This window comes from Equus asinus, chromosome 26 (genome assembly GCF_041296235.1).
Source record: "Equus asinus isolate D_3611 breed Donkey chromosome 26, EquAss-T2T_v2, whole genome shotgun sequence".
Classification (NCBI taxonomy): Eukaryota; Metazoa; Chordata; class Mammalia; order Perissodactyla; family Equidae; genus Equus; species Equus asinus.
The window spans coordinates 21,980,979-22,003,000 of record NC_091815.1 but is presented as its reverse complement, the minus strand read 5'-3'; the positions used below and the strand labels follow the sequence as shown (position 1 = coordinate 22,003,000).

The window sequence follows — 22,022 nt, the reverse complement described above, 5'->3', positions numbered from 1 at the left end:
TTAAACAACAAAATCACCAATAAAAAGCAAGAAAATGAGAAAAAAAGTGGTACTAACTTGACTGTGAAAAGGACACTTGTTTACGGTATAAGAGCTAAAACAAGAAGGCAGAAGGTCGCCTTGTTTGACTTCAGCTGAGAACATATGTGTTGGGGGACTCGTTTTTCATTGTTCTTCACATGTCCATGAATGACCACGAAATTGCTGAGTATCGACTTTTAGCAAGTAGGCAAGTTTGCAAATACAGACTCCACACAAAAATGAGGATCAACTGTGTTTACTGTCTGGCCCTTCACAGAAAAAGTTTGTCAGTCCCTGTTTTAGAGTATATCCCCCTTAACTATACAGAGTTTTTAAAAAGTACTTGAAATAATTCTTTTCCCTGTGCTATCAATATTTTCTATAACTGATTGTAACTCATTAAAAATCCATAAACAAGAGAAAATGGAGTAAAATAGAAAAGCTCTTCTTTATAGAATGCCAGCTAATAAGTTTGATTTTACATGGCTTGTGAACTCTGCTTCAAATGTATTTATAATATTTGGTTTTGATGAGGATTTTGTACAGTATGATGTTTTCCTTTAAGTTCAGTTTCATTTCTGTTGTCTCCTCTCATGCCAGCTATCACCTGCAGTTAGGTAAGACAGTGACATCATTAGAAGGGATACATCTTCATGGCATTAAGGCTAGCCATTGGTGGGGTAATGTATCAAGATTTACCCAGCAATACTGAGTTTTCTTTGAAATCAGTCACTGATTCCTTCAGTGCTTGATGTTTGCCTTGTCTGCTAGTGACCAACTTCTCTGCTTCTTTATAGACCCTTGACACTCATGGTGCCACTCGCATTGGGGGAAGCAAGGTGCCCAGGGAATAGCTTTTCCAAAGTTGGGCAATGACTGGGTGAATGAGTTTTAATTATGGAAGCAGTACTGGTAGCTTGTGTGCATCCACAAGTGCATTAGCCCTAGGGTGCTGGCTTAAGCCTATGTGCTTGCTGGGTCCCTGTCCAGGGAGGGAGGGTGCTGCTGCATTGGTCACTCCTTAGGTGTACATTGCCTGGAACAAACCTCATATTTGCTTACTAAAGAGTTCTGCACCCAATTCTAATGTGTGTGTGTGTGTGTGTGTGTGAGGGAGGGAGTTTCCCCACACCGCCAAGCAATTCTCAGACACCAGCTGTGTGTCCTACAATTCAACTCAATTCTGACACTTTTCTACCTGGAGATAGCATTAGATCCCACAGGTTAGGGACTAAGCCTACAAGACTGCCCCCTCCCCCACTTCAGATGGCAGTCACAAGTCCAGGTTATAACCTATGCTTCTGACTAAGGGGCTATAGATTGGAGGTTCCAATGACCTTCTCCTTGGGTTTGATTAATTTTGCAAGAATTGCTCACAGGAACCTTTTACTTACTGGATTACTGGTTTATTATAAAAGGATATAACTCAGGAACAGCCAGACGGAAGAGATGCATTGGGCAAGGCATGGGGAAGGGGCATGGAGGTTCCCTGCCCTCTCCAAGTGCACCATTCTCCCCAAATCTCCACATGTTCACCTACCCAGAAGCTCTCCAAACCCCATCCTTTTGGGTTTTTATGGAGGTTTCATTACATGGGCACAACTGATTAAATCATTGGCCATTGGGGACTGATCCAACCTCCAGCCCCTCTCCCCTCCCTGGAGGTAAGGGGACTGGGACTGAAAGTTCCAACCCTCTAATCACATGGTTGGTTTTCCTAGCAACCAGAAACCTTAGGTGTTCCAAAAGTCACATCGTTAACAAATCAAGAGACACCTTGATGGCTCTCATCACAGGAAATTCCAAGGGTTTTAGGAGTCCTGGGCCAGAAACAGAAGGAAGGCCAAATATATATTTCTTATTCTAAATCATAATATCACACTTACTCTCCATCATCACTGCTGCCATGAACAGGTAGGCTTGAGTGTGAAGTGCTCCTCAGGACTCTCAGGCTAAGGCATTCTCTTAGCGGCTACAAAGCCTTGGAGAAATTGCAAATGTATTTGTATCTGTACAACAATGTATTCATATATTATGTATTTAATGCAATGAAAGAAAGCAATATAAAAGTTGAACTTAGTAATGGAAAAGGATATGAATAGGCAGTTAATAAAAAAATACAGCTAACAAACACAAATTTAATCAAGTTAGTAAGAAGAAACATCTCAAAAGAAGTGTCAGTTAAAATTAATTCTTTCAAATTAGGCAAAGAAAATTTTAAAAGATGAAGAACACCAAGGGTAGTCATAGAAGTGGAAAACAGTCATGCTCCTGAGGGCTTTTTAGTAATATGTATCAAAAACTACTGACTGAACTTGTAGAAGTTATCTTAAGAAAATAATGAGACAAGTGCACAAAAATATACTTGTTTACCGAGTATTGTTTATAATACTGGAAGTAGTACATGATCAGGGAAGTAGTTAAATTTGGGGGTTCCATATGTAAACTATTAATCTATACTATGTACAGACTTGTCTGCAGAATATATATATAAGTATATATTATTTCCAGATTAAATTAGATTGTGAAAATCACCTAGACCAGGATGACCTTTAGTATGTTCTCAAGGAAAAGGTTACTTCCTAGATGTCCAAAATAAAGGGAAAAAAATAATTTCTTTATTTGATATGTATTATTTGATATGCATTACAAAATCTATTCAAGTAATCGGTATTTAAATGTCACTTCACTTTTTCCTATGTATTATGAACAACACACTTAAAATTATATCGTGAACATTTAATTTATTGCATATGCTTAATAAATATTTTAATGGGTGCATAATACTCTTTTCTACTAGATGGAGCTATGTTTATTTCATACCTACTTACATTTTCCCTTGAGAGGAAGTAGTCTCACTCTTTGTAATATAAGGAAAAGTCATGAGTTAGATATTTGACATTGTTCATAGTCCCTGGAAAGAAAATGTGACTCCATCACCTGCTTGAGTTTTTTTGGGTTCTGAATCCTATCCTGGCCTGCAGTTCGTTTCTCAAATACAGCAACCAACTGCAAAGTTTCATTTTCCAAAAAGATATGTCTGCAGTGCATTCTTTCTCTAGCCTATGGGCTGGAAAGGGGCCAAAGAGGAGCTTGCCAAAGCATAATTAAGGCTTAGGGAGGGTGAGCTTCCTGGCATTTTAGACAAACTTGGGCTACAGACAGAATTTTTGGTTTATCCTTCTTATAAGTAGAGAATAGATTTGTGTTCTTTTGTGAGCATAGACGATGAGTCCAACTCTCTTGTTAGAGAGTCTTCCCATTTCCATGCTCAGGAAACCAGCTCCTTTCTTGCCTATATTTCTCCTCTAATGGAGCTAGGCCAATATGAAGAAAAAGAAAAATGACTTGACTTGATGCCTCTGCTCCTACAAGGACCAGCTATTTTTTGTGTGATACAACTGCTTTCTCAGCCTAAATACCATTCTAGACCAATTGATTCATAAACAAACACATAATCTCAAACTCCTCAGGAATCTAAGTGCAGAGTACAGTTCTACATATGCATAATTAGGCCTGGGTGGTGAGATACCACAGACGGAGATAGACAGAAAGCTCTTCAGTTTGGGACTAGGGATTTCAGGGGGGTGGTGGTGGGAGATTTCAGCAATTGACATCCGAGCTAACATACATAGGGTCTATTTACAGCTATTTAAGGCATCCTTCACTCCTTGGATAGTCGCTGGAGATGGGTGACAACTGGCCGTTCTTCGTGTTCAATCACAAATAATTGTTACCACTCTGCTTCCTTTAGATTTTAATACTTAGAAAAACAAACCACATGTCTTATCTTGTAGAGGAGGTCTGTGACCAAAATTCCCATGCCCCTCCCTGACACCTTATGATGCTGTCGAATAACTCTCCAGGCTGGAGTTTCTCAACTATGGCACTATTGACATTCTGGGTCAGATAATTCTTTGTTGTGGGGGTGCTTTTCTGTGTATTGTAGGATATTTATCAGCATTCCTGGCCTCTTCCCATGAGATTTCAATAGCACCACTTCCTCCACCCCAATGTGACAACCAAAAATGTCTCAGGCCATTGCCAAATGTCTCCTGAGGGGTGGCGTGAGGAGGAGAGGGGGCGTTGCTCAAGTTGAGAATCACTGCTCTTAGGCTTAATTTTTAGGTTACTATGGGGATCTGTGTCTCTCTTAACCAGAAGACCAGTAGTTGAGTATTATTAATTGGGTTATTACCCTCAATTCCTAGCTCTAATTTTCATTAGGAACAGATAACTTGCTATTAGCTAGAAGGACATATCCTGTGAAAACAACTCTGTAATTCTGTCATTTTACCAGAGACCCAAGAGGTGCAGGTACCCAACCAAGACTGAGAAAGCCAAATTTAGGAACATAATGGAGTTTGCTGGGGTTGCAGTTTCTGTCTTCTGTTATAATTTAATTATTGATATATTTTGCTTGAAAAATACATTGAAAAAATTTGGCTTAGTAAGCCCTAAAGCAAGTCTTAAAATTAATTGGTTTTTGTTTGTTTTGTTTTCTTAGAATATTTCTGCACATATTCTGTCTATCCTTTGTATTTTATTCTATGTGGGATGCCTCCTTTGCTAAAATGATAGCTTTGAAGATGTGCTTATGCATTGTACCTTGGTGGGACACAAAACCCCAAAGACACTCAAAAGAAACTCTACAGGGATGACATGTAGGGGAATTTCAGCAATGTGCTACCGCTAAATATATTCCATTTTTCTCCTGTTACTGTTCTAGGATAATAATTTTGGTTTCTCCTTGGCACAGTCTATACAAATTCAGAAATTCTGAACTGGGCATTGAAAGAAGAGAAGAGAGAAATTTTTTTAAATGTTGTAATCGACATGAGGGAAGAGGACTGAGAGCAGCTCTTTGTCATTTATCTCCCATTGGTTAGCATTCGTTCTCAAACACATAATGTTTATGAAAGATCTATCCCTGTGTGCAAAGGTGTTTGTTTTGTTATTACTTTGGAAACACTGAGCTTGTGTATATTAGTCTAATATTAATTCTTTTTTTACCAACCGACACAAAATTAAAGGACAATTATGTACATACCTTATAATGTTCAGTAAAGTTTTGTACAGCTATGTGGTTAATTAAACACACTTCTCTCTTCACCACATCTTGTTGTTTGTTTCACTTTATTTGGAAAGTGGAACTCTCTAGGATTAATGAGGCACAGGATTCTAAGATATGTACTCTGTGGGAGTGTAGTACATATTTTTTCAAGTTAAAAAAAATCAGTAAACCAGAAAGTTCTAAACAAAGGATCATACATGTAAATCAAGCTTCCCATAGATACAGGTGAAGAAAAGCTGTTTAGTCATGGCTTCTACCTCGTGGGGCAATTCCCACAAAATGTGAAGTAGCCACCCAGAAGAGGCTATAGAGGAGATAGCCAAGGGATATAACAACGCTAGGGACATTTACAATTGGAAATTAAAAGACATGCGCATTCTACATGTCGGAAATATTTTTGTCAATGTCATGTTAGATATGAGAGTGTCCACATCAGTCTGAAACCTAATACATGCTTATGCATGATAAGAAATTTAGACACAGCTTAGATCTTATCCACTGAAGATGGGAGAAAAGCCATATTAATGTGATGAATGTCTAGAGGTGTTTGGCTTTCAATCAATGCATTGTAATGCTCCGAAAGCCTTCACGGAATAAACCTAATAAATAAATGCAGAGTATGGAAGAATGAAGCCATACAAATATTATAATGTGGTAAATGTTTCCACTGAAGGTCAAATCTTTACACTTACCCAAGTGTATTCATAAGTGAAAAGCTGGGGGCTGGCACATGGCATAGTGGTTAAGTTCGTGCGCTCTGCTTCAGTGGCCTGGGGTTCACAAGTTTGGATCCAGGGCATGGTCCTACACATTGCTTATCAAGCCATGTTGTGGCAGCATCCCACATACAAAATAGAAGAAGACTGGCACAGACGTTAGCTCAGTGGCAATCTTCCTCAAGCAAAAAGAAGAATTTAAGCCCTGAACATGGTTTAAGGTAGTTTCCACAGGTGCCCCATTAGCCTGACAGAAGTTATATCAATTGTTTCTTGATCTCAGAGAATCTTAATAAATAATTGTTTTCAAGGGCTATCAGAAGCATGTGATAAAAGGAACTAAGCTGAAGCCGATAATGAAACAAATTACAATCAGAGAGAACCAGCAAAAACACAAGACAGCAACAATAGGCCTTCATTTGAATCATAGACATAAGTCACCAGAGAATTTACTTATATTTAAAGCTTGATTTTATTTCCTTAAAATATGTGTAGGGGGGCTGGCCCAGTGGCGCAGCAGTTAAGTGTACATGTTCCACTTCGGTGGCCGGGGGTTCACTGGTTCAGATCCCAGGTTTGGACATGGCACTGCTTGGCAAGCCATGCTGTGGTAGGCATCCCACATATAAAATACAGGAAGATGGGCACGGATGTTAGCTTGGGGCCAGTCTTCTTCAGGAAAAAGAGGAGGATGGGTGGCAGATGTTAGCTCAGGGCTAATCTTCCTCAAAAAAAAAAAAAACTGTGTAGGGAATTATAAAAATTACAGAGATTTGAAAAAGAACCAAATAAAACTTATATATGTGAAAAGTACAATAACCAAAATTAGATACTTAGTGCACATGTTGGGCACAAAATTGGACAAAGCAGAAAAGAGAACTACTTACCTGAAAGATCAAAAAAATTACCCAAAATCTATCACAGATAGACAAAATGAGGAAATATATAAAAGAGAGCTTGAAAGATATGAATAAGATAAGTAAGATAGAGTGAGAAGGTGAGGAGGTCCAACATAACTTGAGTTGGAGTTGCAATTAAACTTCAACGTTAGAAAAACCAATAAATGAATAATTTCCAAAGATGATGAAAATCTCTAAATCATTGACTCAAGTCCCCCAACCTAGACCCATCATGGAGAAACTGCATAAAATCGAAGACAATGAGAAAATCTTAAAGCAGCAAAAGAAAAAAGGACACATTCCCTTCAAAGTAGTCATTAGACTGACAGCCAACTTTTCACATCAACAGTGAAAGTCAAGAGAGTGAAATGGTTGAAATGGTTGAGTGAGGAATGGATATATTATTTTAGGTGAGGTTTTCATTTTCAGTTATGGGAAGAATTATATATATTGATGGAATGCCATCTTGTGAACACTGTTCATTTGTTTGGCTGCCCAATATTTGTGTACTCTTCCTATGATGAGAAACACCCATCTTTAAGAAGCAGAGGCGCTGGCCCGGTGGCGCAGCGGTTAAGTTTGCATGTTCTGCTTCTTGGTGGCCTGGGGTTCACTGGTTCGGATCCTGGGTGTGGACATGGCACTGCTTGGCACACCATGCTGTGGCAGGCATCCCACATATAAAGTAGAGGAAGATGGGCATGATGTTAGCTCAGGGCCAGGCTTCCTCAGCAAAAAGAGGAGGACTGGCAGTAGTTAGCTCAGGGCTAATCTTCCTCAAAAAAAAAAAAAAAAAAAAGAAGCAGAGGCTGATTCTCACTAAATTGAAAATGTATCTCAGCCTCCCCAGCCACATAGGAATGGAACCCAGGCTTCAGCACTCAAACACACCCATCTCAGAACAGCAAGGTGATGATGATACAAAGGACCAAGGTCTGTGGAGATTCCATCTAGGTGATAGGTAACCCCAGGTACACATGTAGCAGTAGCAGGAACATCCAGAGTCCAGCGCCCATCTGTCAGTAGGGTAAGCTGGGGATTCTGTGTCCAGCAGCAGCAGTGACCTCACCACACAAGTTCTGGGTCATCATTTTGAGCATAGTTCCTGGTTCTTTATCTTTGTTCCCCAGCACTCTAAGATTCTCTATGAGCAAACTCAATATTCTATGAATGAATTTCTTATCTACTCAAATTAACAAAAGGTAGAACATATTGACTATAACCAATATGTATTTCCATTAAAATTAGAAATAAAACGGGGCCAGCCTGGTGGCATAGTGGTTAAGTTCACATGCTCCGCTTCAGGAGGCCAGGGTTCACAGGTTCGGATCCCAAGCACAGACCTACACACCACTCATCAAACCATGTTGTGGCAGTGTCCCACATACAAAATAGAGGAAGACTGGCACAGATGTTAGCTCAGTGACAATGTTCCTCAAGCAAAAAGAGGAACATTGGCAAGAGATGTTATCTCAGGGCCAATCTTTCTCACCAAAAAAAACCCCTACAAAAACTAGAAATAAAACAAAGATGACTATAGTAGAAATTTCTGTGGGTGATAATCATAACTCTCTGGACTAATTAAGAATAGAGCATTTTTGTTGAAAGAGGCAGCTAGAATCTGGAGTTAAAATGCACATCCTGATACTTCATTGAAACTTTAGATATTGGGACATATGCAAGCAGAGGACTGGGCCTCAGAGTAGGCATAGAGAATCACAGCCTGCCCCAGGGAACATAAGAAATTCATGTGAGATAAAGGGAGATAATTTATGTGTTTTAACACATTTTATCAAGGCAATAAATCATTTCCCTCATGACACACAAACAGGAGTAGGGATGAAAATAGGAAGCAGAAATTATCTTGAAAAACTGACCTGTCAGTCTGTAAAAATGGGGAAAATACGGTAAAAAGTCTTGCCCAACACCCACTGTCATCAGGTCTACAACGTGAGATAAAACAAGAAAGTAAAATAGGTATAAATACTGTGAGATAGGTATATCACTTCATCTGCAGATTACAAAAGATCAAAAGAATCTATTTTATAACCAATACTCTAATAAAAGATATTAAACTTTCAGATATTACTAGCATATTTTAAGTATGATGAATCATTACATTCTAAAGATATTAGAGAGTAAGGAGGATGAAGAATTGTCAAAGAAAATTCAAGACATACATGTATTAATGAATATCCACTCAATGTCAATTGTGAATTAATTTTTGGATACTCTGTATTTAAATTGAATAAAATTCAAAATATAATCTCAATGAGTTTTTTCTTAGAACTGGATAATTTAACAATTATCATGAACAAATATTTCTTTATTTCCAAATAAAAACTATATATTAATAATATACATATCTTTATTTTCAAGTAATAAGTTACTGAAAAGTATAAGTCAGAAACTGCTGGAAAATAGAGTACAGAAATAGATCTGAAGATAGGAGCATGTAATACGTGATAAATAGTATTTTATTTTATTCTTTTCTTGAGGAAGATTATCCCTGAGCTAACATCTGCCACCAATCCTCCTCTTTTTGCTGAGGAAGACTGGCCCTGAGCTAACATCAGTACCCATCTTCCTCAACTTTATATGTGGGATGCCTGCCACAGCATGGCTTGACAAGCAGTGCCATGTCCATACCTGGGATCTGAACCAGTGAACCCCGGGCCGCCAAAGCGGAACATGCGAACTTACCTGCTGCACCACCAGGCCGACCCCAATAAATAGTATTTTAATTCAGTAGGAAGAAGGTTAATAATAATTTGTTCTAGCATGATTGGCTTTATTTCTGGATGGAAACAAAGCTGACAATCTGTATCACACCATATACAACAATGAATTCCAGATGGATTAAAACATTAAATCTCCATGTGTATACACACATCCACATAAACACATATATAAAAATTGCACACTCTGTTCCTTTGTCCTCTTGCCCTCTATAACTGTCTATAAGCAATACCTTTCTAAGAAACATAGGAAACACTGGAAATGGTTTGCAAAACCTATTTTACAAAAATAAAATAAGTAGACAAGAATATAATAGAATGTTTATTGCAGCACTACTATTAAACGGCAAAGAGCAAACAATCTGAAATACCACAGTTGGGAAATAGTTGACTAGGTATTGGTACAAGCATACTGCAGAATATACTGTAACCATTAAAAAAACTAAGTTGAATCATCATTTAGTGACTTGAAAGGAAGTCCAAAATGTACCGTTGAATGTAAAAAAGCAAATTACAGAGGATGTATAAAGTATCACCCATTTTTATAAGAATATACTAAAATTAATAATTTATTTGTGTTAACATTTAAGCACAAAGAAATATATGGGGAATATACCCAAATTTTAAACATTACTCAGAAGGAAATGCACAGAGGGGAAGGGAGTGAGGAATGGAGAGGGGCAGAGATTATTTATTTATTTATTTATTGGCATTGTTTCATTGGTTCAGTTGCAAATGCATCACCTCTGTAATTTTATTTTTTAGTTTTTATTTGTGCAGGGAAAGATTCACCCTGAGCTAACAAATGTTGCCAATCTTCCTCTTCTTTTCCCTCTCCAATGCTCCAGTATATGGTTGTATATCTTAGTCCTTCTATGTGAGCCACTGCCTCAGCGTGGCAACTGACAGATGGGTGGTGTGTTTCTGTGTCTGGGAAGTGAACCCAGGCCGCCCATGCAGTGAGAGCCAAACTTTAACCACTAGGCCATCAGGGCTGGTTTGGCTTTGTAATTTTAGATGAACTCAAGAAATGATTAAAAATATGCTCAAAAAAAATCATTTAGCAGTTCTCATTTTGATAGTAAAGCAAAACAGAAATAGCGTGTCTTTACTAATTCTCTCATTTGCAGAGATTTTGTTCACTCTACTTTTCTCAAATTGATTATGAAATAATTTATAGGCATGAGCCTATAAAAAATAAAGCCTATAAAAAATTTTAACTCAATGTTAAAAAAACCCAAAAACCTCTATCATGGGATCTAAGAAAAAAGGGGAGTGGGGCATGGAAGGACAGACCTCGACTAACTCTGGATGTGTGGATTTTTCTGCCACAGGGTGGTATCCACGCAGTGTAGGAAGCTGCTTGCTGAGCAAATTGAGGCACAGGAAAGGTCCATGTAAAAACACTAACAACATAAACAAAGCTAAGCTGTGGGGTATTTTTTTTTTTAACTTCAGGATTTCTTAATCCAAGACTTTTAGCAGGCTTCCACAGTATAATGGCAAAGCTGAGTAACTGCAACAGAAATAAAATAGCCCACAAAGGCCAAAATATTTACTATCTGGCCCTTTATGGAAGATTTGCTGACCCTTCGTCTAGAACACAATATGTAACTCCAGTGACATATTTTCTCCTCACGTGAAATTGTGGTCTGGCTATTTTTTCTCTTGATAGATTATTTTTTAATTTTCAGTTGTGTGTGTATATATACAGCTCATGAATGGGATATACGACACATAAAATACATCCTGTTTTTAAACTGACGTCATGCTTAGAATAAATTAAAAAACTGCATGTAGAAAATATTGGGGCTGGAGCAAGTCCTTTCTTTTTTTAAAAAAAACTTTATACCTGGAGTTTAGCTACTTATCTCTGGAAGTACTTTTAATCTAAAACTGTTCATATCTAAGAAATTCTGAATAAACTATCTTGTGTTGTACTATTCCTTCCCCCACCTTAAATTTCCTTGAGGCCAAGGGATTTGCACAATTGAGAACTCCTGCAAGCCTTTTGCACTCACTGCTCTGGTGTCCAGAACAAAAGTAACCCACAGGCCACTTGCTACTTGCAGAGTCAATATATCTTTGGCCCTCATTGCGTTTTTTTCAAAAAAATGTGAGCTGCCATTTAAAAACCAAGAGCTATCACACACTAAAAAACAACAACAACAAAACAACAACTCTGGATTCTCTCAAAAAGTCAGAAGAGTTGGCAAAATGGGGCCTGCATTTCCTCGCAGCATCAGTTGGCTGTAACTGGGCACTGGGCATCCTCTTTAGCTACTGTCCCAACCAGGGTCATTTCTATTCTTTTATTAGATACGCAGTTTGTTAACTTCTTTTTTATGCTTGCATGTATCTTCCTGGATGCTACTGAAAAATAGCTTCCTTTTTATAGTGCCCTCCTAATCCATTTCTAACATCAAGATTATGTTAGAGTACGTTATGAGATGTCTACTTCTATTTAATAGCTCCTTCAACACTTGATAATGTTCTGCCTGAAAGGAAATTGGGTTTGGTGCTTCATTAGTGATGGCTACTAAATCCCATGCTAAACTTCTCCTTTTCCTTGTGTTTATAAGAGTCTTCCAAGAGTTCTAATTCTCTTTGAGTTAATACTGGTAATTTTTATTTTCCAAAAAAATAATTTTCTTTAGGTTTTCAAATGTACTGGAAAGAAGTGTTGTATTCAATATAACATTTAAAGTGGTTAACCATAAGGTTTCTCTCTCTCTCTCCCTATATGTATATATATATATATCCATTTTTCAAACAATGCTATTTGTGTTTTCACACTTTTTCTTCATCAGTGTCCCCAATGTTTTGTCTATATTCTTGTCTGTTTTTACATTAAGTATTATATGATGTAGTAAAAAGGATGCAAGTCTGAATAAAGTCCTTCCCACACACTACATACAGCACTTTCCCCACCAACACCCAGGATTATTTCATAGGAAATAAATGATGATGGAAAATTGCCTTAATTCATTACCCTCCATGGGTTTCTTCAATTAGACATCCTGCCTAATGTTGAGGAAGGTCAGCAAAAACAGCTGTCTTTCAACAAATAATACTAAAGGCAACGATGAATATAATGACAAAGACCAACATTCAGGGAGTATCTATTTATTATATGACAGGCACAATTCTAAGCACTTATGTGTCTTAATTTATTTGATACTCACACCAAATTATGAGGTAGGTATTATAATTATCCCCACTTTATAATTTCTACCAAGACATATATATATAAAAACATAGAAAAATGCTCAAAAAGGATAAATATTAAACAAATAATCACTCCTTCAGGAAAGGAGAATGGGTACAAGGATGGTGGTCAAAGGGTATGTCTGCCTTATTTGTAATGTTTAAATCTTTTATAAGGAAAACATATTCATGCATTATTTCTGCAATTAAAAGAGAAGACATGATACAGAGATATGCCTAGGGCGAATGCCCACCAGGGCACTGTGTATAATGGCAAAAATTCTGAAGGAAACTACAATGTCTATCAATAGGGATTTGTTAAATGATATTACAGCAACACAAGGAAACACCATGAAGCTACTAAAGGGTCTCTATTTACTCAAAGTTGTTCATGAAAGTTTTTACAATAAGAAAGCCTAAATTTTGTAAAGAGCAAAAATACGCCATTTTCAAAAATAAAGAGGTCACTTCTCTCAGGTATTAAAGGTATTTTTAAAATAAAGACATTTTACAAACCATGATGTAAACAGATGGATTTTACAGTCATAAAAATCTAAGACGGATTAAAAATATAACAACTATAGACAAGTTAGGGGAAAAAATAAAATGAAAATGACAGGATTATATTTCAGCATGGACTCTCTGATGTTTAAGATAAGGTTAGAAAGGTGTCAAAAGTGCTGTCATTTTAGTATTTGCTAGATCGAATTATCTCATGTCAAGAGAAAAATGAGCTTTTATTAAAGGGCTTCCAAAATGTATCCTACTCATAGGGTGATTCTTCTACATGATTTTCCTCGGGCTGAATAAGCTGTAGTCAACAAATAAGATGTTTCTACATTATTCTATTTAGAGGGATTATTATCAAGATAAATTTCCTTGATGTTGAATAGTTTTGAGCTGTAATTAAAAGCCTTCCCACACATTTCATACATTCTATGGTTTATCACCAGTACAAATTCTGATGTTGAATAAGTTGTGAGCTATAATTAAAGGTCTTCCCACATTCCCTGTATTCATAGGGTTTCTCACCAGTATGAATTCTGTGATGACTAATAAGTTGTGAACTCTGAGAATAGGCTTTCCCACATATCTTACATTCATAGGGCTTCTCACCAGTATGAATTCTCTGATGTCGGGTAAGGTCTGAACCAGAACGAAAAGCCTTTTCACATTCCTTACATTCATAGGGTTTCTCCCCCGTATGGATTCTCTGATGTTTAATAAGTTGTGAGCTCTGACTAAAGGCATTGCCACATTCCTTACATTCATAGGGTTTCTCTCCTGTATGGATTCTCTGATGTTGAGTAAAGTTTGAGCCACTACTAAAGGCCTTCCCACATTCTTTACATTCATAGGGCTTCTCACCAGTGTGAATTCTCTGATGTCGAGTGAAGTTTGAGCCACTACTAAAGGCCTTCCCACATTCCTTACATTCATAGGGTTTCTCACCAGTGTGAATTCTGTGATGTCGAGTAAGGTCTGAGCCACAAATAAAGGTTTTCCCACATTCCTTACATTCAAAGGGTTTCTTGCCGGTATGAATTTTTTGATGATGACTGAGTCTTGAGGGATGTCTAAAGGCCTTTCCACATTCCTTACATTCATAGGGTTTCTCAACGGTATGAATTATCTGATCTGTAGTAAGTTGTGAGTCATGTCTAAAGGTTTTCCTATATTCCTTAGTTGCACAGTATTTCTCTTTATTATTAATGATTTGCTGTAATGTAAACGATGGATGCTGACTGAAAGTGGGCGTGCCTTCATGGGTGAATATCAGTTGACTGAAATGTCCCTTCTGAGAACGATGTTGCTTCTCAAACTGGCCATTACATTCCCAATCATCTCTGAAACTAGAGCACTGAAGGTCACATCTTGTAAGTCTTTCCATTATCTCCCACTGGGCTGACTCTACTTCATTAATTTCCTTCTTCAGAAATAATTTCTTGGTCTCACATCTTGATTGGAGGACTGAAAGAAAAAACAAAAGCAATCATTCATATTTTTTCTTGTTTGGGAAAAGTAAAAGTTCAATAAAAATGGGAGAATTAAACAGAATTTTTAAAAAATAGATGAGAAAAGAAGAGTGAAAAGAGATCACACAGTAGGATGAGGGCAGTAAGCCAGCCACTGGTTTCCAAACATTGCTATAGGCTAAATATACAGACATCTTAGTCTTATCTCCCTTGTTATAAGAGGACTCTAATCATAAATACACACACGCACACAAAATCTCACAGCATATGCACACATATATAAGAGTATCCCATAGCATGAACTGTAAAATAAGGGAAATGATCATACCTACTTAACAGGGTTGTTGTCAGGATTAAATGAATATGTCTAAGAGAAAATTCCCAGTGGTTGACAAACTATGGCCTGAAGCCCTGCAACACTTTTTATAAGTAAAGTTTTACTGGAACACAGCCACACTTATTCATTTATGTATTATCTATAGCTGCTTTTGAGCTACAATGGGAGAAATGAGTAGTTGAAAAAGAGACCACACTGACTGCAAACTTAATATAATTACTATCTGGCCCTTTAAGAAAAAGTTTGCCAGCCCCTGCTTAAATCTGTGTTGTCCATTACAGTAGCCAATAAGCATATATATCTATTTAAATTTAACATAATTAAAATTAAGTAAAAATTCAAATTCAGTTCCTCAGTGGCACTATCTAGGTTTCTAGTGTTCAACAGGCAAATGTGGCTAGTGGCTCCCATACTGGAAATCATAAACATAGGATATTTCCATCATTGCTGAAAGTTCTATGGGACAGCATTGGTCTGGATTCAGTAACTGGAGCCCCAGAGTCTCTTTAACAAATGATAAGGAAACAGGGTGGCAATCCAGATGAGAGAAAAGCTTAAGAAAAGTCAAGTGTTCAATGAATCTAGCATGGCAGATAGGGAGGATTCTTTTGTGGCTAGATATGGTACATGTTTGGGGTTGGATGAAAATACAATTGGCCTTGGAATTCTGTGATGGTGATCTTAGAAGAAAAGAGAAGAGGACTTACTAAGTGCACAAGCACTATACTAGCGATGACCAACTGACAGGGAGGGCATTTGCGGTTCAAAGAGGAGGGGAGAGAATATAACGGGAGGCAGTATATTACTATTGCAAGAGCAGAGGTACAAGATTCAGTTATATGCGTTTTGAACTCTAAATCAGTTAACTACAAGCTTTGTTTTCTTGGGCAAATTAGTTCATCTTTCTGAGCCCCCAATTCTCAGTCTATACAACAGGAATAATAAGTAACTCTTATGATCATTGTGAGGATTGAGAATAATATATGAAAAGTATTTGGTAGAAGTGTTTAGTATTTGGGAGATAATATTATTGAACAATGTCTACACAGAAATGGGGACATTAGGCAAGTGAAGTGCTTTGAAGACCCCATAATGGACACAGAGGGAAAACCTCAAGCCAAATGAGTGAAAATGATTTAGTATCATCTTCCTCCTCTTGTATAATCAGTCAGCAAGTACTGCCTAATCTTGCTGCTAAATACATTTTGAGACTCTTTCCTCTAACTTCAACATCTAATATAAAACATCTCTCCTTTGAACTATTGGAATAGTCTCCTACTGTTTCTCTACTTGAGGTTTGCAATCTTGAATCCATGTCACTGCAATCACATTAGCTTGCCACTGCTCTGCTTAAAATCCTTCAGGGCTTTCCCATACAATTGGCTCTTACAATAAAAGCCAAACTCCTGAACATGGTCTACAAAACTCTGAATGATCTGGTTCCTGTCTGCCTCCTCAACCAAATTGCACACTATGCTCCCTTTTGGTTTCTAAGCTGCATCCACACTGGCCTATTTTGTGGTTCTCCAAATGCTCCCAGCTCTTGGCCCCTTCTAAGGCCTTTGCAGGTACTTTCCCTTATGTCTAGAAGGTGTTTTCTTTCATTCTTGGGCCTGATAACCATTGCCTATTTTCCAAATCTCTACTTAAAGGTCACACTTTTTGAGGCCTTCTCTCATCCCATGACCAAATTATACTCTGTTTATAATTACTCTTTTAGCACTCTGTTCTCTTCCTTAACAGGATTTTCACAATTTGTAATTACATATTTATGTAGGTTCATTTAATATCTTTTCCCCTCAATAGGTGTTAAGTTCTATGAAGGCAAGGAGAATGTCATTGTCTTCATCGACACATATCCAACTTTGAGCACGGTATCTGGTACATATTGGAAGATCAACTAATATTTATCAACTGATTCAATTAGCAAGTGTTTAAATGTATACTCCTTAATAAAAAATGTCTAAAAAATTCCTTTAGAAAAAAAGGACATACTCTTTTCAAACATGGCACGTTGAATACATGCATTTATTACTGCTCCTTCATGAAGTCCCACTGAAGTGATAGTAATGAGATTAAAGGTAAGAAGAAACTCCATGAGGACAAAGAGAATGGGAGAGGAAAGAGTAGCAACAAAATTTTGGAAGCTAGAGAGTAGATGGAACAGTAATAAACGATGTATCAACGATAAAAAAACTGAAACTGAAGTCGCAGATTGGTTCTACTGTGGAATCTCAGATATTTTCAAGAACTGCAATCATCAGGTACCTTTGAAAGCAGGGTGCATGAGGGGCTGCAAAAAGGAAGATTAATTGAAAATCTGTAGGAAACAGACGGACCTCAGATTCTCAAACCTACCTATACAGCAGGCTGATTCCCTAGCCCACTACACCCAGTAAACTCCCAGAATCTGGTAGCCAAGCGTATTTTATTAATTCCCAGAAAGAAAGTAGAGGATTCCATTCTGGAGAAAACCAGCCCAAGAGAAGAGACCTGATAGGTGGTGTCAGCCAATGAACCATTCTAGGCAGATCATTACAATGACTACCACCAATAAATCTACACATCCTCAGACACAAACAAGCTCAAATCAGTTTTTTAATGCCACAGTTTTATATGACCAGAGAGCCTTGAGTCACTAGCTATTTCAGGAAAATCTTAAACACAAATGATTAAAATAAAGAGGAGAAAAGAACTCAGGAAAAAGAGACAATGGACAAAATTAAAAAAAAAAATTCAAAAGAAGAATGCTTCTAAAAAGAATATATAACAATCCCACAAGAGAATGATGTCAGAAAAATAAACGTCAAAAAAAAAAAGTTTTAATAAAAATTAATACAAAAATTAGAACTTAAAAAAATCTCACAGAAGGTACAACATAAAAAAAGAACTGGAAAATAGAAATTAAAAAAAAGAAATTCTAGGGCTAGGACAAGAAATCTAAGATCTGAATTATGAGTGTTTGATCATTCAAAAAGTTTAACGAGTCCTTAATACGTGTCAGATGTGGTTCCAGGCCCTGGATATAAAAGTGAATAATCGAAGTTTGACACATAGAGAATAGAGAAAACGATGGGGAACAAATGATCCAGAAAATTACACAAGACAATTTCAGAGATTTTAAGTTTCCAGAATCAAATGTGTCAGTACACACCCAGCCAAACGAAAGAAGAAAATCAACACCATGATACCTCAACATGAAATATTAGAACATCATAAATAAAGAATGCATTTTAAAAGCTGTCATAAATAAAGAATAAATTTTAAAAGCTTCCAAAGAGATTAAATAGGTCACATAAAAGAATTAAGAACCCTAATGGGCCTTGGACTTCTCAACAACACTGGACACTTCGATTTTAGAAATCCATGGAGCAATGCCTTCAAAATTTTGACGGTAAGTTTTTCAACCTAAAATTACATCTCCTGTCAAATTATCAATCAAATAAGAGGGTGAAATGAAAACATTTTCAGACATAGATTCACAAAATATACTTTCTAATTACTTCTCTTGCATTACTTCTCTTTCCTTGGTTGCTTTTGGAAGACGTGCTTCAAAATAATGAGGGAATAAAGCCAAGAAAGAGGAAGGCAAGAAATCCAGCAGTCAGGGTATACAAAGGCATCCAAGGCATCCAAATACAGATGAAATCAAAAGGAATTCAAAGGCGAGAGGTAAAGGGAACCCATGGGATGATCCTAAGGGAATCCATGGGACCATAACGAATGGAAATTCTAAAATGACAGCTGTGTAACAGTCTCAATTGGGGCAGGAGAACAAAGGGTTAGAGGGATGTCTCAGTGGAAAAACAAACAAACCACAGCTACCTGATGTGTCTGAAGAGTTAGATTAGTGACAGATGCACAGAAAATTAAACTCTTAATTAAGGCAAGGATTAACTGTATGGAAAAGAAAAAGGAGTATAAGTGAAATGTGACTACAGGGTGCAGTACTGAAAACTATTTACACAGTGATTAAGTGAACTGAATAACGACAACTTAAAAATTATGATTATTCTATTTGGAGGATGAGAAAAGAGGGTATAAAGTAAGTCAAATCTTCAAATTCCACAGTGAAAAGTCAATCATCACTAAAACTAGAATTAACTCTTGAAAATCAATTCTCAGAGGAGAAAGGATGGAAATGGTCACTCCGCGCCCCCCCCCCCCAAAAAAAATGGTGCCAGAGTCATGGAGAAGGAAAATTATATAGGAAATAGATATCAGGAGATTTAATGCTTTAATTTGAATTTCTGGCTTTCCTTGAAAGACTGGATCATCTGGCAGCACTGGGCTTGTGATCACATATGACAGCTGTCTCCTGGACTTACCAAGTGCTTACCCCTTTGAGACAGATACAGACTCTCTCATTAGCCATTGTCCCCAATACTGCCTAGAGTCACAAGGACTCCCAGGCCAGTCTGAATTGCCATGCACACTTGCAATGTTGCTTTTCTTAATTATGCCTTCATCCCTGATAGGTTTTTGCTGGATATATAGAATTTCACGTTGACAGTTCTTTAGCATAATAAAATATTGTTCCACTTTTTTCTAGCCTCCATGGTTTATGAAGAGAAAGCCAGCCATTCAAAATGTTCTTTTCCTACAAGTAATGCATTATTTTTCTATGGTTCCGTCTACTTCTTTTTGTCATCCATTTTCAGCAATTTGATGATGATGTGTCTGGGTATGGATTTCTTTGGGTTTATCCTCTTTGAGGTGGCTGCATTTCTTGAATTGGTATGTTCTGTCTTTCACCAACTTTGGTAAACCATTATTTCTTCAAATATTTTTTCCAGTCCTGAACTTTCTCCTCTCCTTCAGGGTCTTCAGTGACACAAATGTTAAAGGTTTGTCCCACATGTACTTGAGTCTGTATTCTTCTTAAGTGTTCAATATTTTTTCTGTTATTCATATTGGCTAATTTCCTTTGATCTACCTTCAAGTTCACTAATTTTCCTCTGCTAACTCCATTTTTCAACTGAGCCTATCCAATAAGTTTTAAAAATTTTGGCCATTGTATTTTTTAGTTCTAAAATTTCCATGTTCCTTTTTATATCTTTTATTTTTAAATTGGGTTGTTTGGGGGTTTTTTTGCTATTGAGTTACATGGCTTCTGCATATGTATTTTGGATATTAATCCCCTAATACGATATATGATTTGCAAATATTTCCTATTCCATAGGTTGCCTTTTCATTGCGTTGATGGTTTCCTTTTCTGTGTAAAAGCTTTTTAGTTTGATGTAGTCTCACTTGTTTGTTTTTGTTTGTGTTGCCTTTGCTTTTGGTGTCAAATCCAAAAAATCACTGCCAAGACCTATGTCAAGGAGCTTACCACCTATGTTTTCTTCTTCAGATTTTTATGGTTTCAGGACTTACATTCAAGATTTTAATCCATTTTGAGTTGATTTTTGTCTATGGTGTAAGATAGTGGTCCAGTTTCATTATTTTGTATGGTATCACTTTTCCAATACCATTTATGGAAGAGACTGTCCTTTTCCATTGTATATTCTTGGCCCCTTTGTTGTAAATTAATTGATCACAGACGTTTATTTCTGGGTTCTCTATTCTGTTCTGTTGATCTATGTGTCTGTTTTTATGCCAATACCATACTGTTTCGATTACTGTAGCTGTGTTATATGGATTGAAACCAGGAAGCATGATGCCTCCAGCTTTGTTCTTCTTTCTCAAGATTGCTTTGGCTATTCGGAGTCTTTTGTGGTTTCCATACAAATTCTAGGATTGTTCGTTCTATTTCTCTGAAAGATGCCACTGGAATTTTGATATAGATTGCACTGTATCTAGATTGCTTTGGGTAGTATGGACATTTCAACAATATTAATTCTTCCAATCTATGAGCACGGAGTATCTTTCTGGTTATTTGTGTCTTCATTTTCTTTCATCAATGTCTTATAGTTTTCAGTGTACAGGTCTCTCATCTCCTTGGTTAAATTTATTCCTAATTACTTTATTATTTTTGATACAATTGTAAATGGCATTGTTTTGTTAATTTCTGAGTGTTCATTATTAGTGTACAGAAACATAACTGACTTTTGTATGTTGATTTTGTATCCCGCAACTTTACTGAATTCATTTATTAATTCTAACAGTTTTTTTGGCAGAGTCTTTAGGGTTTTCTATATATAATATCATGTCATCTGCAAATACAGACAGTTTTACCTCTTCCTTTCCAATTTATATGCCTTCTATTTCTTTTTCTTGTCTATCTGTTCAGGTTAAGACGCCCAGTACTATGTTGAATAAAAATGGTGAGAGTGGGCATCCTTGTCTTGTTCCTGATCTTAGAGGAAAAGCTTTCAATTTCTCAGAATTGAGTATATTAACTGTAGGTTTGTTATATATGGTCTTTATTATGTTGAGGTACGTTCCCTCTATATCCATTTGTTGAGAGTTTTTATCATGAATAGATGTTGGAAAAAACAACGTTTTCAATGAAAGTTTACTTAATGTAATTTTTAAACTTATATGGAAGACCAACAAGACAAGTATAACCAAACACTTCTGAAGAAAAAGTTGGAGGGATCTGTCCCACCAGAGATCCAGACTTCTTATAAAAGCAAGGGTAATTAGGACAAGAGTAGATAAAAAGGCCAATGGGACAAGAGAGACCCATGTATACATGGAATTTTAATATATGACAGAAGAACATTGTGGATCTGGGGAAAACAGATGGACTTTTCATTGAATGGGGCAAAGATAACTTGTTTTCTATATGGGAAAAAATTACAATTGATCTCTATTTCATACCATTTATGAAAATCATTTCCAGTTACGTTAATAGGACTTTAATAAGAAAGTCAAAACAGAAAAATGCTTGGAAGAAAACAGAGGAGAAAAGTGGGCTAGCGAAAGGTTTCTTAAGACTCCAAAGGTGTAAAGAATACAAGGGAAAAGTATAATTTTTTATAAACTATATATACTTTAACCATTAAATATATAATTTAACCACACTAACACAAACAATTACTGTTCATCGAAAGATATCATAAAGAAAGTGAATAAAGAAGCTACACCTGGAGAAGATGTCTATAAAATA

General features: G+C 36.8%; 1 protein-coding gene across 9 annotated transcripts in view; it reads right to left on the bottom strand.

The window, feature by feature from the left end:
- Positions 1–12,531: 12,531 nt before the first annotated feature.
- The window catches only part of LOC106836131 (zinc finger protein 566), a 28,486-nt gene continuing 18,995 nt past the window's right edge, over positions 12,532–22,022 (bottom strand). For all 9 annotated transcript variants that reach the window (XM_070499034.1, XM_014848799.3, XM_070499038.1 and 6 more), the window contains one exon: positions 12,532–14,626. In XM_070499034.1, the coding sequence (XP_070355135.1) occupies positions 13,602–14,626 (1,025 nt within the window). In that variant the 3' untranslated portion in view covers positions 12,532–13,601. The remainder of the gene's footprint in view (positions 14,627–22,022) is intronic.